The 13,181-nt window shown below is 44.2% G+C and overlaps 1 protein-coding gene across 1 annotated transcript; it reads right to left on the bottom strand.

Moving 5' to 3' along the window:
- Window positions 1–1,385: 1,385 nt before the first annotated feature.
- rflna (refilin A) lies at window positions 1,386–9,518 on the bottom strand. Its single transcript, XM_041937301.1, has 4 exons — window positions 9,293–9,518; window positions 8,850–9,187; window positions 4,716–4,825; window positions 1,386–4,580 (listed from the first exon to the last, which is right to left on the bottom strand). The coding sequence occupies exons 2-4, from the start codon at window positions 9,066–9,068 to the stop codon at window positions 4,247–4,249; spliced, it is 663 nt and encodes a 220-aa protein (XP_041793235.1). The 5' UTR covers window positions 9,069–9,187; window positions 9,293–9,518; the 3' UTR covers window positions 1,386–4,246.
- Between the last annotated feature and the right edge of the window lie 3,663 nt (window positions 9,519–13,181).

Here is a 13,181-nt window from a genome sequence, read left to right as displayed (position 1 = left end):
TTTAAAAATATTTCTCAATATTTTCCATTGGTAATATCTTTTTTTATAGTCTTCTGAATAAAATGTACATACATATAGTCAACTTCATATTTTGTATTTGTATTATTTTCCATTGCCTTTCTATTGATGCTGCCTGTGACACCGAATCTCCCCAGCTGGGGATTAATAAAATTGATCTTATCTTCTTTTTCCTGTGCTGATCTCCTTCAGCGTCCTTCACTGAGCAGCTTCACATCCTATAATTTACTGCTAAAAATAGAGCCAACGCTCAGTCCTGCCGTCTCATTTGCATTTGAAAGAACATTTGCACACTCTTCTGTCATGAATCCTAACTTCGTCTTGGATTTTAACTGCATGAGCTGAGACAAACTGCGACCTGTCCTGCTCTGTGTCTGCAGAGCTTGGGTAAATGAAGGGTGACTGGGACAGTTTCTGAATATCAATACTGAAGATGTTACCTCTGTATAGAGGGGTAAAGGAGGTTATATTCCTTATTCGTCTCACTGATTTAGACTGAGGTGCTGTGCAGGCTGGGTGCAGGACTCAGTCCCAGCAGTGTGCTTCAGGCCTTCACTGGCCTCTGCAGACCTGATGTTGGCACTCTGCAGGTCCTGTTCCTCCCTTCAGCCTGTCCTCACTCCACTTTTTTCCTTGCTGTTTGTTCTTTCCTGTGCTCTCTGTTTCAGTCTCAGTCTACTCTGCAACTGATTAATCAGGATTAGGTATCGATGGTTAAAAGGTCAAGGCTAAACTTAGTGTCAGGCTTGGCTGGGTTGGTTTATTAGAGTAGACTTAGAAAAAAAAAACAGTTTAAAGATCCAGCCAGTCCCTGAACGTGTTTGTGGTTGTTTGAGGTCTGCACACATGAAGAGTTTGGGAGCCACTAATCTATAACATACAGATCTAACACAATGCTGCGTTTGTGGGTGGACGGGACAAATAAAAACCTCATTTCCCAAAACCCTAAAGACGATATTAACGCGATTTTTACTGATTTTGTTGCAGTTGAACATCGTGTTCACGTTTCTGTCAAATGTTTGTTCAACAGATTAACTACGACGATTTTGTGACTTTAAAATGAAAACTAGCTAAAGACTACAAGCAAGTTCGCTCACCTCGCGTGTTACAGGGCCAACTTCCTGTTTGACGCTTGCCCCGCCCACCCCGATGGCGTCACACCAATGAGAGCGCGCAGTTGTGATCATGTGGTTTCAGAGCTAGAAATCAGCAAAAAGGTTTTTTATTTTCACTCATGTGAGAAAATAAATTGTGCTGAGCTGAACTGGCTCATCTGACCTCAGTCCCAATCATTTAATCAATATTTAATAATTTAAATCGATAAAACATCCTGCGATCAAATTGAAGAAACACTCAACACAACAGAATCAGGCTTTGGGAACTGCTTTTTTTTATTCATTTAGGATATACATCTTTTTAAATTATTTCCTTTGATCAGAACAGGAACGATGATTGACGTACAAAAATATAAAGAATTATGAAGTGCCTCGATGCCACATATACAACAGGAAATATTTTACAGTAACAAAATCAAGTGTTAGGAAACAAAAGTATCTCACATAAAACCAGCGACGTATCAAACTGGACACCCAACGACTTCCTGTCATCTTTCTCTGACATTTCACAGACCATCCACACTTCGCGCGACGCTCCATCATCTCACCAGGAACTTAACTGTTTGGTATAAAACGCCGCCGTCACAACCACTTCTTCTTCTCGTCTAGACTTTTTAGACTTTTCTCCTCTTTGTGTTTCTACTTCCTGTTCCCTCATTCAAACCCAGCACCGACGCACCGCCTCGGCCCCTCGTCTCGACCGTCACCATAAACCCGGAGGGCGTTTCAAACTAGAAAAACAACAAAACCGCAAGCTGTAGCTGAAAGTCAGGAATACATGTTTGCAATGAAATAAAACCGATAACTAAGAAAATCTGAGGTAAAGTCTGAAGTTTCAATATTTGCCATGTTCAATAATCTAAATATATAAGACAGACACAAAGAGAAGTCATGATAAAAATCTATTTTACATCTTCGACAGGGAAATCTGATTTTTGATGCTTTTGAGCTACTTTGGATCAGAAACTGTCAGATACGACCTGAAAACAACAGGAAACGGCTCTTTGAGTCACCAGCTATTCGTAATTCAAGCCTAGTTAAGAGATCACCGGGTGGACAGACCTGCACACAAACGCCCTGTAACTGCACAGATGTAGCTGCTAGCTAGCGTTAGCTGAACCAACGGGCAAGGCTAACGCTAGCTTGCTAATGTATGACCCGTTTTAGAGTGAAGAATAAGAACACGTGAAACTGGTTGAAACATCTGAACTGACATCAGGGGAGATTTTAAATTAAATTTCAAAGTAACAACATGCCTCAAATTACTGAATGCTATGCTAATAATGTCAGATTTAATGACCAAATTACGTTAGCTAGGTTAGCATAACAAACACACATTATATTCTATAATATTTATTATTAACTTTCTGATAATAATGTTAGACATAATGACCAAATAGTGTTAGCTAAGTTAGCATAATAAACACATTATATTATATCTATATTAACGTTATGCTAATAATGTTAGACTTAATTACCAAATTACAATAGCTAGGTTAGCATAATAAACACATTCTATTATTAACATTATGCTAATAAAGTTAGCCTTCATGACCAAATTACATTAGCTATGTTAGCATAACAAATGCATATATTTATTCTTGACATTAGGCTAATAATATCAGACTTTATGACGAAATGATGTTAGCTAGGTTAGCGTAATTGGTTATTGTAGACATATATTTCTCGATGTGTGCACTTTAAACAAAAGCTAATATATTAGCTACCTACATTTGTAAAAGCAGTTCAGTTTAATATTGTTTCCCCTTTAAAACAGTGATTTTTGGACGTTGTGCTGCGAGTTGTGATGCTGCAGTGGCTTCCTGTTTAGATTGGTGATTTTTGGACAGAGCTGCAGATGTTTTAATGGTGCAACATGAGTTAATAAATCATGAGTTTAAAACTGATGACGAGTTAATTTAGCACAAAGTTAGCGATAGATTTACAAATAGCTGGTGCCCCCCAGTCCAGAACAGCGACGCTGAGTGCTTGTTACACTGAAGCATCCAGACAGCTGAGACAGCTGTTGTATTTGACTCGTGGACGAGTGAGTGTCTCTGCCTCAGTTTGTCCACAGCTGGGACAGAGACGTGTCTCATTTTTTTGTCTCTTTCCTGTGGGACAAACTTCACCATCTGGCACAAAAGCAGGTTAAAGACAAACTGATTGAAAAAGCAATGATACACTGTAGATGACGTGGTCCTACACCCACACAGTCCTGACGAAGCAGATTAACTCAGTTTCTAACTTTAAACTCAGAATAAATTATAATTAAGGATGTTTTTTTTCCAAACTTCATTAATTGCGTGTTGCTCTGCAGCCCTTCAGCACCTCCTGGACACAAAACAAGAACCTGTTCACCAAAACACCCCTAACTCCATCCATTATCTGAACCAAAGCATTCAGTTCATCTCTGCAGGCGGTCTGTGGTTATTGTGCCGTCGTCCTTCAGCTTCATAATAATCAGGACACTTCGTTAAACGTTTGACTGAACTAGACAAGCTGCTGTTTTAATGTGGGTTAGTTGAAACGGTTCTTATTTATTAAAAAGAGATAAATTGTTCAAACTATCTTTGGTCCAATTTTTCACATGCAGCGCTGAACCCCCCCCCCCCCTCCCCGCGAGGCCATGTCCACAGAGAGGACTGAGATATATAAAAGAAGTGCAATAAAGCTGCATTGAAGCTTTGCGTTGGTGGGACTGGGTTTGCGCAGGCTCGGCTGAAATCGCGTCACCTCGACTTTTCTCTACGTGCAGACTTCTACGATCTGTTGCCTTCACTGCACTGAGGCGACGGTCCAACCTGAAGGCCACCAATTTGTCAGCTCTTGTATTAAATAAGACATTAACCAATGACGTGCAGCTCTGAACTGCCGGAGGAGCGACTCCCTTTTTAAAGACTGCATCAGTAGAAAGTCGAAATACACTCAGATGACTATGATCACTAAAGGCTTCCCAGAGGTTCCTCCACGGTGAGTCGACATGAACAGGGCAGGGTTTTTAGGGGCTCTGTTGAAGTATTTCCCTTTCAGTAGGGCCTTCCCGAGTTCCTCGTCCTCCAAAACAAAATAAGGTGATCACCAGGTAGCCCCCGCCCAGTGCAGGCTGGACCCTACAGGTCCTCTGTGTAGATGATGCAGGGACTAGTGTCCTCGCTCGACTCCAGCTGCACCGTGGAGACGAACCAGCGGCGGGAGCCCGTGGCGTTGTAGTTGAGCGTGGTGCGGTAAGTGTTCTTGGCGTGTTTCGGGTAGATGATGGTGGTGCTCTGGTAGCTGATGGGCTTCTGCCGCGGCTCCAGGTACACCTGGGACTTGTAGCTCCTCCAAGTGCAGTTCCGCACCGCCACCACTGTCTCGCTGAAGGAGGTGGCCGTGGGAACGGGGGCACAGTAGACCTGGTCCCGGTAGTGCTTGTCGGAGTCGTACTTGACCTCTGAGTTGCACCTGAAAAGGAGAAGACGACGACTCTTTAGAGACACATCTAACATGAACACTAGGTGGCAGCGTTGACATGTGAATATTGATCACGCGAGTGCACTCGGCTCCACGCTGCAGCCGGCGTCTTTATGAGTCCCTTACTTGATTTCCTGCTCTGGTTTGGGGTTGACCTCGATGCTCTCTCCGAAGAACACGGGGTACATGCGAGCCTTGGGGTCCGATCCCGTGGAGTTCAGCAGCAGGTACGGCAGCTGTGCAGAGGAAACACAAGAGTCACAATCTGACAGAAACAGCGGTGAAGCGTTTGTGATTGGCCCGCCAGCGTGTCCGTCCGAGGAATTCCTGTAAAAAATGCCAGCGTGTTTGGGGGTTTCTGCAGAGCCAAGAGCCCAAATTAAAAACACAGCAGTCCCCACCCTCTCCAGGAAAACCAGCTCCTTCATCCGCCCTTGTGAGAACTCGCCTCCACGATGGCACGGCTGTTACTACGGCAACAATTAGACAAGTCACACGGCAGACAGGAAACACTTTCATTCAGACAGTCACAGCGCGTGTGTGTGTGTGTGTGCGTGTGTGTGCGTGTGTGTGTGTGTGTGTGTGTGTGCATGGACTGAAGATAGGCTTGAGTGAAATTGATGCTGTTAGAAAAAGATAAGAGGTGACATTGACAGGTTTCCTTTCTGCCTACACATGGAGGTCAGAGGTCATCGGACACGTTTTCGGACTGAAAGTCTCGAATCACAAACGCGTGTTGTGTCTTTGTCATATTTCTTGATTCTTACGTCAGTTTGGATTTTTATGGGTTCAAACGATGGCTTGTGTGTATGTGAGGCTCTCTCTCTTCCTGCTTTTTCAGACACACACACACAGGATTATTTTCTCAATCAATCCATTAATTATTTTACATCAAAATGTCAAAAACTGACCAAAAGTCCAAAAAGCAAAGACTTAAAATAACACAAAACAATCAGTTTTATTTGACAAGTTGAAGTGAATGTAGGTGATGTTTGTTGTAAATGACTAATTATCAAAACAGCTGCAGATTAATTTTCTTTCCACTGACTAATTCATGAATCATCGGCTCTAAAAGGTTCCTGTAAGAAAAATCTAATGAAGAGGCCTCGTTAAGCTCCGGTAAACCAACACTGAGGATCACAAGGCGATGACGGCGGCTTCATTCAGGTTTGCCTGTATTCTGCTTGAGGGCTGACCCTTGACCTCTGGCTGGAGCCATAATGAGCTGCACCAATCAGAAGCGCAGATACAGCGTGTGTGTCTAAACACTGACCACTCTGAATCAAATGGCAGCTCAACCACAACTCTCACATTACAGAGAGGCTGTCACATGCTGCGGTTTGGCCTCAGCTAAGCGCACATGCCACTACAGGAGACGAGCGAGAACAGGCCAAGGGCGTGAGCTCGTCTTACCTACGGCCCGCCATCGCCACGCACGCTCTCCGAACGCCGCGGGGCCGCCAAAACGTTCCTCTGCAGGCCGTTCGCTTTCTGCTTCCCGACCTGAAAACTGTGCAAGTGCCTGATCGTCTTCACTGCTCCGGCATGGAGAGCATCCCAGGTATTTCTCCACAGTGTGTTCTGGCAACCTCTGCAAAGCAAACACTGGTGAATGGAGGGTAGGTCACCTCCAGGCGGCGGATCCCCCAGTGTGCACACAAAGCACAAACCCCCCTGGAAGCACATTTCTGCCCAGGAAAAATAGTCTGCAGCTGAGCAGCCCACACAAAGTACAATGCACAATGCAGAGCCGCAGAGAGAGACGCCAACTCAAACACACCTTTTCCAGCTGCTGGCTGTTTGGTGACGAAGACGTTAATGTACGAGCATCAGTATCACCCAGCGAGGCAGATTTAGAAAAAGTCATGAGATCTGTCTCCCGTCCGTCCGGCCGTCTAATCCGCCGACACTTGACCGGCATCCTTCAACAGGACGTGCTCGCAGCCTTTCGCAGACCACATGACCACGCTCATACTTTTCACGCATCCTGTCCGTCTTGATGCTTCATTCACACGTTAATATGTGCAAGTATAAGATGAATTATTCCACGTCTGCATAAATGTGAGCCAAGTTTAAAAAAAAGGCCGACTGTCTGAGTGTTTATCCACGTTTAATTTAGAAGTGAGAGGTCATCAAACACTTATGCAATGGCCCGCAGCCTCTCTAACAAGCCCCCACACCCCAAAATAGACGTGGAGGATTGTTCTCAGGTGCCGTTCAAAAACAACACAAAAATAGATGCTAACAGACGTCTCAAAGAGCGAAAAAGCCTCTTTCTGCCGGAGAGGTTTGATTCTTCTCGCACGGACGGGATTAGAAAACACAAGCAGCCCCCATCGGGACTGATCTTTAAAAGGAAAACCACAAAGCAGAGTCCCCCCACTGATGTGGACCTGCAGAGGATTAGAGGATCTCTCTCGTTCTCTTTTTCAGGCTTCAGAAAAATCGATGTCACGCAACACCCAGGATGCAGCGCTGCATTTCTTTCATTTCCAGACACTTCGGGAGCCACCCCGACCTGCGCAGACATGTTTTTAAAACGTCTGAAAGTGGGAGTGACCTGGAAATGATTTTCAATCAAAAACCCACTGCGGGATGTGTCACTAAAATGCATCTGAAAGAGTGGAAGGCAGAGCTCAGCATCAGTTATCAACCACGTCTGTCCTCAGCTAATGAAGGACTAACACTGCCTCAGCGTGCACTGACTGTTTGAGCGTTCCAGCTGCACATATTGCTGCAAACATCAGGAAAAATCGCCTTTAAGGTTGAATCATTATTGTAAATACCTGAACAGCTGCTTGGATTTGCCTGTGTGAACTTCATTAAGAAGGTTTATTAACTGTTGGCTTCAGACGTCCGCGTGGACGTCTCAGTTGTCTGTCCCGCTGCTGCGTCCACACACATGCTGAGCTGGACATGAACAAATCCAGGAAGACTCTGGCTCCCAGATGCTGATGTATTTTTAGCTTTAATCAGTCGTTCCTGTTTCATTCCCTCAGATTAATCAGCTTCAGGGTGTTTTCTCTGTTTCCTGCGTCTTTATTTCAGCTCCTCTCTGTTCTCAGCTGTTCATTCAGTGTCAGCATTCACGGGCTGAGGGAGGCGCTCAGGTAACTCCACTCAGGTGTGCACGCTCACAAACACCAACATTCATCAAACTTCTGGGCTTCAGGTTGTGGGAAGAGTCACAATTATGAAACACTGTTGACACAGAGGTTCCCAACCTGAGGCCTGGGACCCCTCCAAGGGGCTGTCGATGTACCGCAGGGGTCAAAAGATGATTAACAAGACAAAAAACAAAAAACATATTTGTGACTTTTCTTTGGTTGTTGCTGTTCAGTGTGAAATGTTTTATTAAGGTAGGACGAAACAAACTGCTCGTCAGTCAAAAACACTGTGTGGAGACGAGCTGCCAGAGGACGCTGCCTCACTGAAGAGAGTCACGATCCAAACACACCTGTGGGCTACAAGCACAGATCTAATAACCAACCTCCTGTTCATACAAAGTGTCTTCAGCTGAGGACACGGACCTGCTGCTCGCCGCTCACTGGAAGCTTTCATAGAGCTGCTTCAAAACTGACTCTAACAGATTCTTCTAATCACCATGGCAGACAGAGGAAGCCTGAGCTGGACCGTTTCACGACAGTCCTCCATGTGAATCCCTCACAGACCTTCTGACGACATGTCACTGTCCACAGGTGGAGAGACAGAAACCGGATCAGAGTCAGATACAGACAGACAGAACTACAGCAAGAAAACTTCCTGTCATTTTAATGGGAGACCCTGGAATCCTGGCGAGGACCCCTGGGAGTGCCTGGACCCCAGGTTGGAAACCCAACTGGGTCTAATCAACTCAGTGACCCTCCTGACACCATGTGGTTCAGGCCCAGCTGATGCACCCCAGTGAAAGAGAAGAAAAGTGACCGGATCGCTGAGGGTCATCTTCAGCACAAGTGCAACATCAGAAGTTTGTAACTAAGGAATTCCGGGCACGCGCACGCGCGCCCACACACACGCACACACACACAGAAAGAGAGAGAGAGAGCTTCCAGATGTTGTGTGAGTGGGACTGATGTGAAATCTGTTTCTGGCTGAAACTAAAACGCTCTCAGATTCTCAGTTCAGCGTCATTATTTGGTCATTCGCTCTTTTTATCCTTTAATTCAGTGAATCAATGAAGTGGCTGAAAATGATCCTGGACACAAAACAGACTTCACACTACAAAAGTGCTCACATCAAAGTAAACAGAGTCTTTCTCACCAGTTTGCCTTCTCTGCTTTCCTTTTTATAAAATCCATGATGGCTCTCGACGGGCGTCGTGCAGCTGCCGGAGCGCGACTCGATCAGACCCGGAGAGAGAGAGCAGAAGGGCGGGCTGGGACTGGGGGGCAACCCCGAATCCGGACTGTCGAGGAGCCCTTCCCGGTTCTTTCCTTTCAGACTATCATCCATCGCTTGTAAATGTAGGTGCCCCACCATTTCTGGGACGGCTCAGTCCAAAAAAAAAACACTCCAGACGAAGTCGCACCGACAAGTTTTCCTCCTGACGCGCTGCTGCGTCCGAAATAAAGTCCTGAGGAACTTTTTCTAGATGGTTTCTGCAAGCAGAGAAGAGAAGACACGTCAGGAAACATGCATTCAACCGTCGGCCGCACACTGTGCGCAAAACTCCAGCCTTTATTCCTCCTCAAACTTTACTGTACCTGCGCGTCGCCACCAAGTGTCCACCTTTAGTCCCGAAAGATATTCCAACCAGGCGAGAAAAGTCGGAAACAAACTTCTAAAAACCCTCAATGTTGAAACCAATGTGAAGTTTAAAGTCGCCCGACTGTCAAACCAAACAAAACGCAGAAAAAGTGGCGCAGAAACAGAGAGTCGACGGCGCGTCTGGCACCGAGCTGGATGAGAGCTCCTCTGCGCCGCTCTGCGTCGCTCTGCTGGAGTGTGTGTGTGTGTGTGTGTGTGTGTGGAGAGAGCTCCCTCTTAATGATCCTGCCAGGCTTTTTTTGCACCTGGATCCAGTCCAGCCCTCATGATCTGGATCACTTCCATGTACAACCGACAGCGGCGTGCACGTCCTCCTGCTGCCGAAGGGCCCGTGAGCAAGTGTTTACTAGACCACATATAGTGATACAACTACTCACAATGAACAGTTAATTAGTCAATTTATAATTACTAATTATCAATTAGCCTATATATAAATTATTCTTATATTTAAAATATTTCTCACAGCTAACGTTATTAAATACACATTTGTTGATAATAAGCAGTTAGTAATCACTGATCTTATGAATTAGTTAGTAATTATCAGGTAATAATACATCACTATTCCGAATTTGTTCATTACATATTACTTCATTAACAATTAGCAGTTAACAATGAAATTAATTTTAACAGTTAGTAATAAGTATCTCATTTGCTTCTCAGATATTCCTCATAATTTCTAAAGATTTTGCGTATTTTATTGTTGTTTCCTCTAATTTAACTTTCAAAGCACATTTAAGCTCTAAAGATAATGACCAATTTAAATCTAAATGAGCACTTGGCCTTTTCTCTAGCGCCACCCACAGGACAGAAGAAATGCAAACGTATTCCGTCCAACATTTTGCTAAAATAACATTCAGTATCTAATAAATGTAGAATAAAATAAATATTTAAACTTTTATCTAACCAGGTCAGGTGAACCTCTGTTGCTAGGCAGACTACAGTAAGCATCTCTGCAAGCTTAAAGGTTGCAGACAAAACAAAACAAAGTCAGACAACAACAAACTAAAAAGCGATCCAAAGTGACAGAGAACATGAAGATCTGAGATAATGATTGAAAGAATAACTCGTAATCTTAGAAAACCCTGATGGACAGAAAAGTGTTATAAATAATAATAATATATCACTGATCCAGTCAACACACCGGCAGAACAAACACAATGTGGCTCAGCGCTTTTAATGTGATCATAAATTTCAAAGCGCTGCGATAAACATGCAGAGAGATCGTGTTGATGCTTTCCTTTTAAAACCAATCATCAGAATCACGAGGTGGTAAAAAGGCGACAGCAGCATCTAATCCAAAGAGAAGCAAAGATGAGTCTAACCACAGTCTCAGTTTATTCAACAGGTTTTCAACATGTTGCCTAAAAGAACGACATTCATCATGTTAAATATCAACGTCTTTTCCCTGGAGATGTAAAAACATCCAGAACATCTGTGTAAAATGTTTCAGGCAGGCTGAAGCGAAGAAGCTCCACAGCTACAAAACTGTATCGTCTGCATAGCGACGAACTCAACGTCCGTTCCAAGTTATTTATGTTAAGTTTTTTTACTCAGGCCTGGGGCTGAACCTACAGAAGGATTACACATCAGCAGAATAACTGCACCGGGTAAAACCCAGAACCTCTTCTGATCTGGAAAGTTATCCAGGTAAAGTTGTGCAGAAATTATCCGAAACTCATCCGTCGTTTTTCAGGTGTGTGAGGAAACCCCCTGATGTGAAGACGTGTATAGATTCATTTATTTCAGAAATCATCAGTGAGCCGTGGAGCGTTTACTCACTAACAGGATGATTAAAGGATCTCGACTCGTTTCATCAGGCCTGTGTAGCGTCTTTGTGTGCCTGTAACCGTCCTGCCTGGTGTATTTCAGGACTGGGTGGAGACGGGTGGGATCACTGTGCATCCACCAGTTACTGAATGAGTGCATCTCGTGCACACACACACACACACACACACAGTCGTGTTTCCATCACTTCAGGACACAGCCCTGTACATTGACTTACATTCATTTCCTGGAGGTTTACCCTAACCACTACTTCCATAACTCTAACCTTACTCTAAAGTCTTCATCCTCAATGATTTACCTTACGTGGGACTTGCATTTTGTCCCCTTAAGGAAGGCGAGTCCCCGCAATCTGACTGCGTAAACAGATTTACGTCCCCACAACATGAGTTACACATGGCCACACACACACACACACACACAGAGCAGACTGAAGTGATCCCAGCAGGCCGAGGAGGAAGACCTGAATCCTTGTTGACGCTTCCCTCCACACGTCTGCGCTTCATACGTGACTCTGACCAACAGACGCTCCGCCGAAAGGGAAATCAGAGCGCAAATAAGACCGAGTGCAGAGCTGCACACAGCTGACTGTGAGTCGATTCGATTGTATCTTTGATGGTCCACCAGCTCTCCATGGTGATTACCACAGATTGCCAGGAAATGGTGCGTGATGTTTTTTCAGTTCTCATAAAAACTTCGATAACTCTGCGTTTGCCTTTGTTGTCTGGAAGATACACTCAATCACAAGCCCGTTAAGCTCGAGCAGCTGTAGCTTTGTTTGCTGAGAACTGTTTTCCCTCCTCTGTGTTATTGTTCTGAAGCCACAGCTGGAAGCTGCGGAGCGCCGCTGGGAGTTTTACTGGCGTACCCTGCGTCAGGTGTGTTTTTGTGTCATCATGTCCACCTTAAAGAGCCCATCATGTTGAGCCGCAGGCATTCAGGGGATTAGCTTGGAGATCTGGCACAGATTATCCATGAGATAGAGGGTTGTTCAGCTGCAGCGTCAGCGAGGAAGAAGCCGCAGAGCTCTGAAAACGACCAGACTGGAGCTTTGGTTTGATATTTTAAATAAAAATTAAAATTTAATTAAAAAATTTAATTATAAAGAAAACGACCAGACTGGAACTTTGGTTTGATATTTTAAATAAAAATTAAAATTAAATTAAAAAATTAAATTAAAAAGAAAAGGACCAGACTGGAGCTTTGGTTTGATATTTTAAATAAAGATAAAAATTAAATAAAAAAATTACATTAAAATGAAAACGACCAGACTGGAGCTTGGATTTGATATTTTACACAGAGGTTGGTTTGTTCACAGATCTTCTCTGCTCGACTTTCCCACATTAGAGGTTCAGTCTGACTGAACCTCATTTACTTAGTGCTGCAGATCGTTTGGGATTCTTTAGGTTTTGAGGTATCCGCCACTGAAAGCTCTTCCTCCACCCAAAAACAGTGGATGTTTTAAAAATAAAATAAATGTACTTTCTGAATCTGTTGCTAGCTTTAGACTTATTTGTCCTTTCCACCTTCCACACAGCCTCAAGAATACAACAGTACATCAAAGTCTGCAGATACATACATGGATCCAACAACATGCTCTGTCAAAGGTTTTCATTGGGACCATTTGTTTAATAGAAGGTGCTGATCCACGTATCCAGAGTAACCCCGGCATTGTTTCGATGAGGATATGATTTTAAGACATGCTAGCAGTCACGTTCATGTTCCCCAGAGAAGAACTGTGAACTGTGGTGAGACCCCGAACCAGTTTTATTTCACCCTATAGTTGAAAACCTGCAAAATTCCAGTCCGGCTACATAGCAAATATTAGCCTGCTAACATGCTAAACTAAGATGATGATTATCGGTATAGTACCAGCATTTTAGCATGCTGAGGTTAGCATTAAGCTCAAAGCACCGCTGAGCTGCTAGCATGACGTCTGCAGGGTCTTAATGTTGGATCTCAAACCAGAACTGAGGGCAGGGTTCGAGACGTCAAACTGACCTCGAATGAAACCAGAGCTGCTAAACGTGACGTTCAGGAAAA

Source organism: Chelmon rostratus, chromosome 5, assembly GCF_017976325.1.
Source record: "Chelmon rostratus isolate fCheRos1 chromosome 5, fCheRos1.pri, whole genome shotgun sequence".
Taxonomy (NCBI): Eukaryota; Metazoa; Chordata; class Actinopteri; order Chaetodontiformes; family Chaetodontidae; genus Chelmon; species Chelmon rostratus.
Note: the sequence above shows the minus strand (reverse complement) of the source record. Positions and strands in the feature narration are given on the sequence as shown.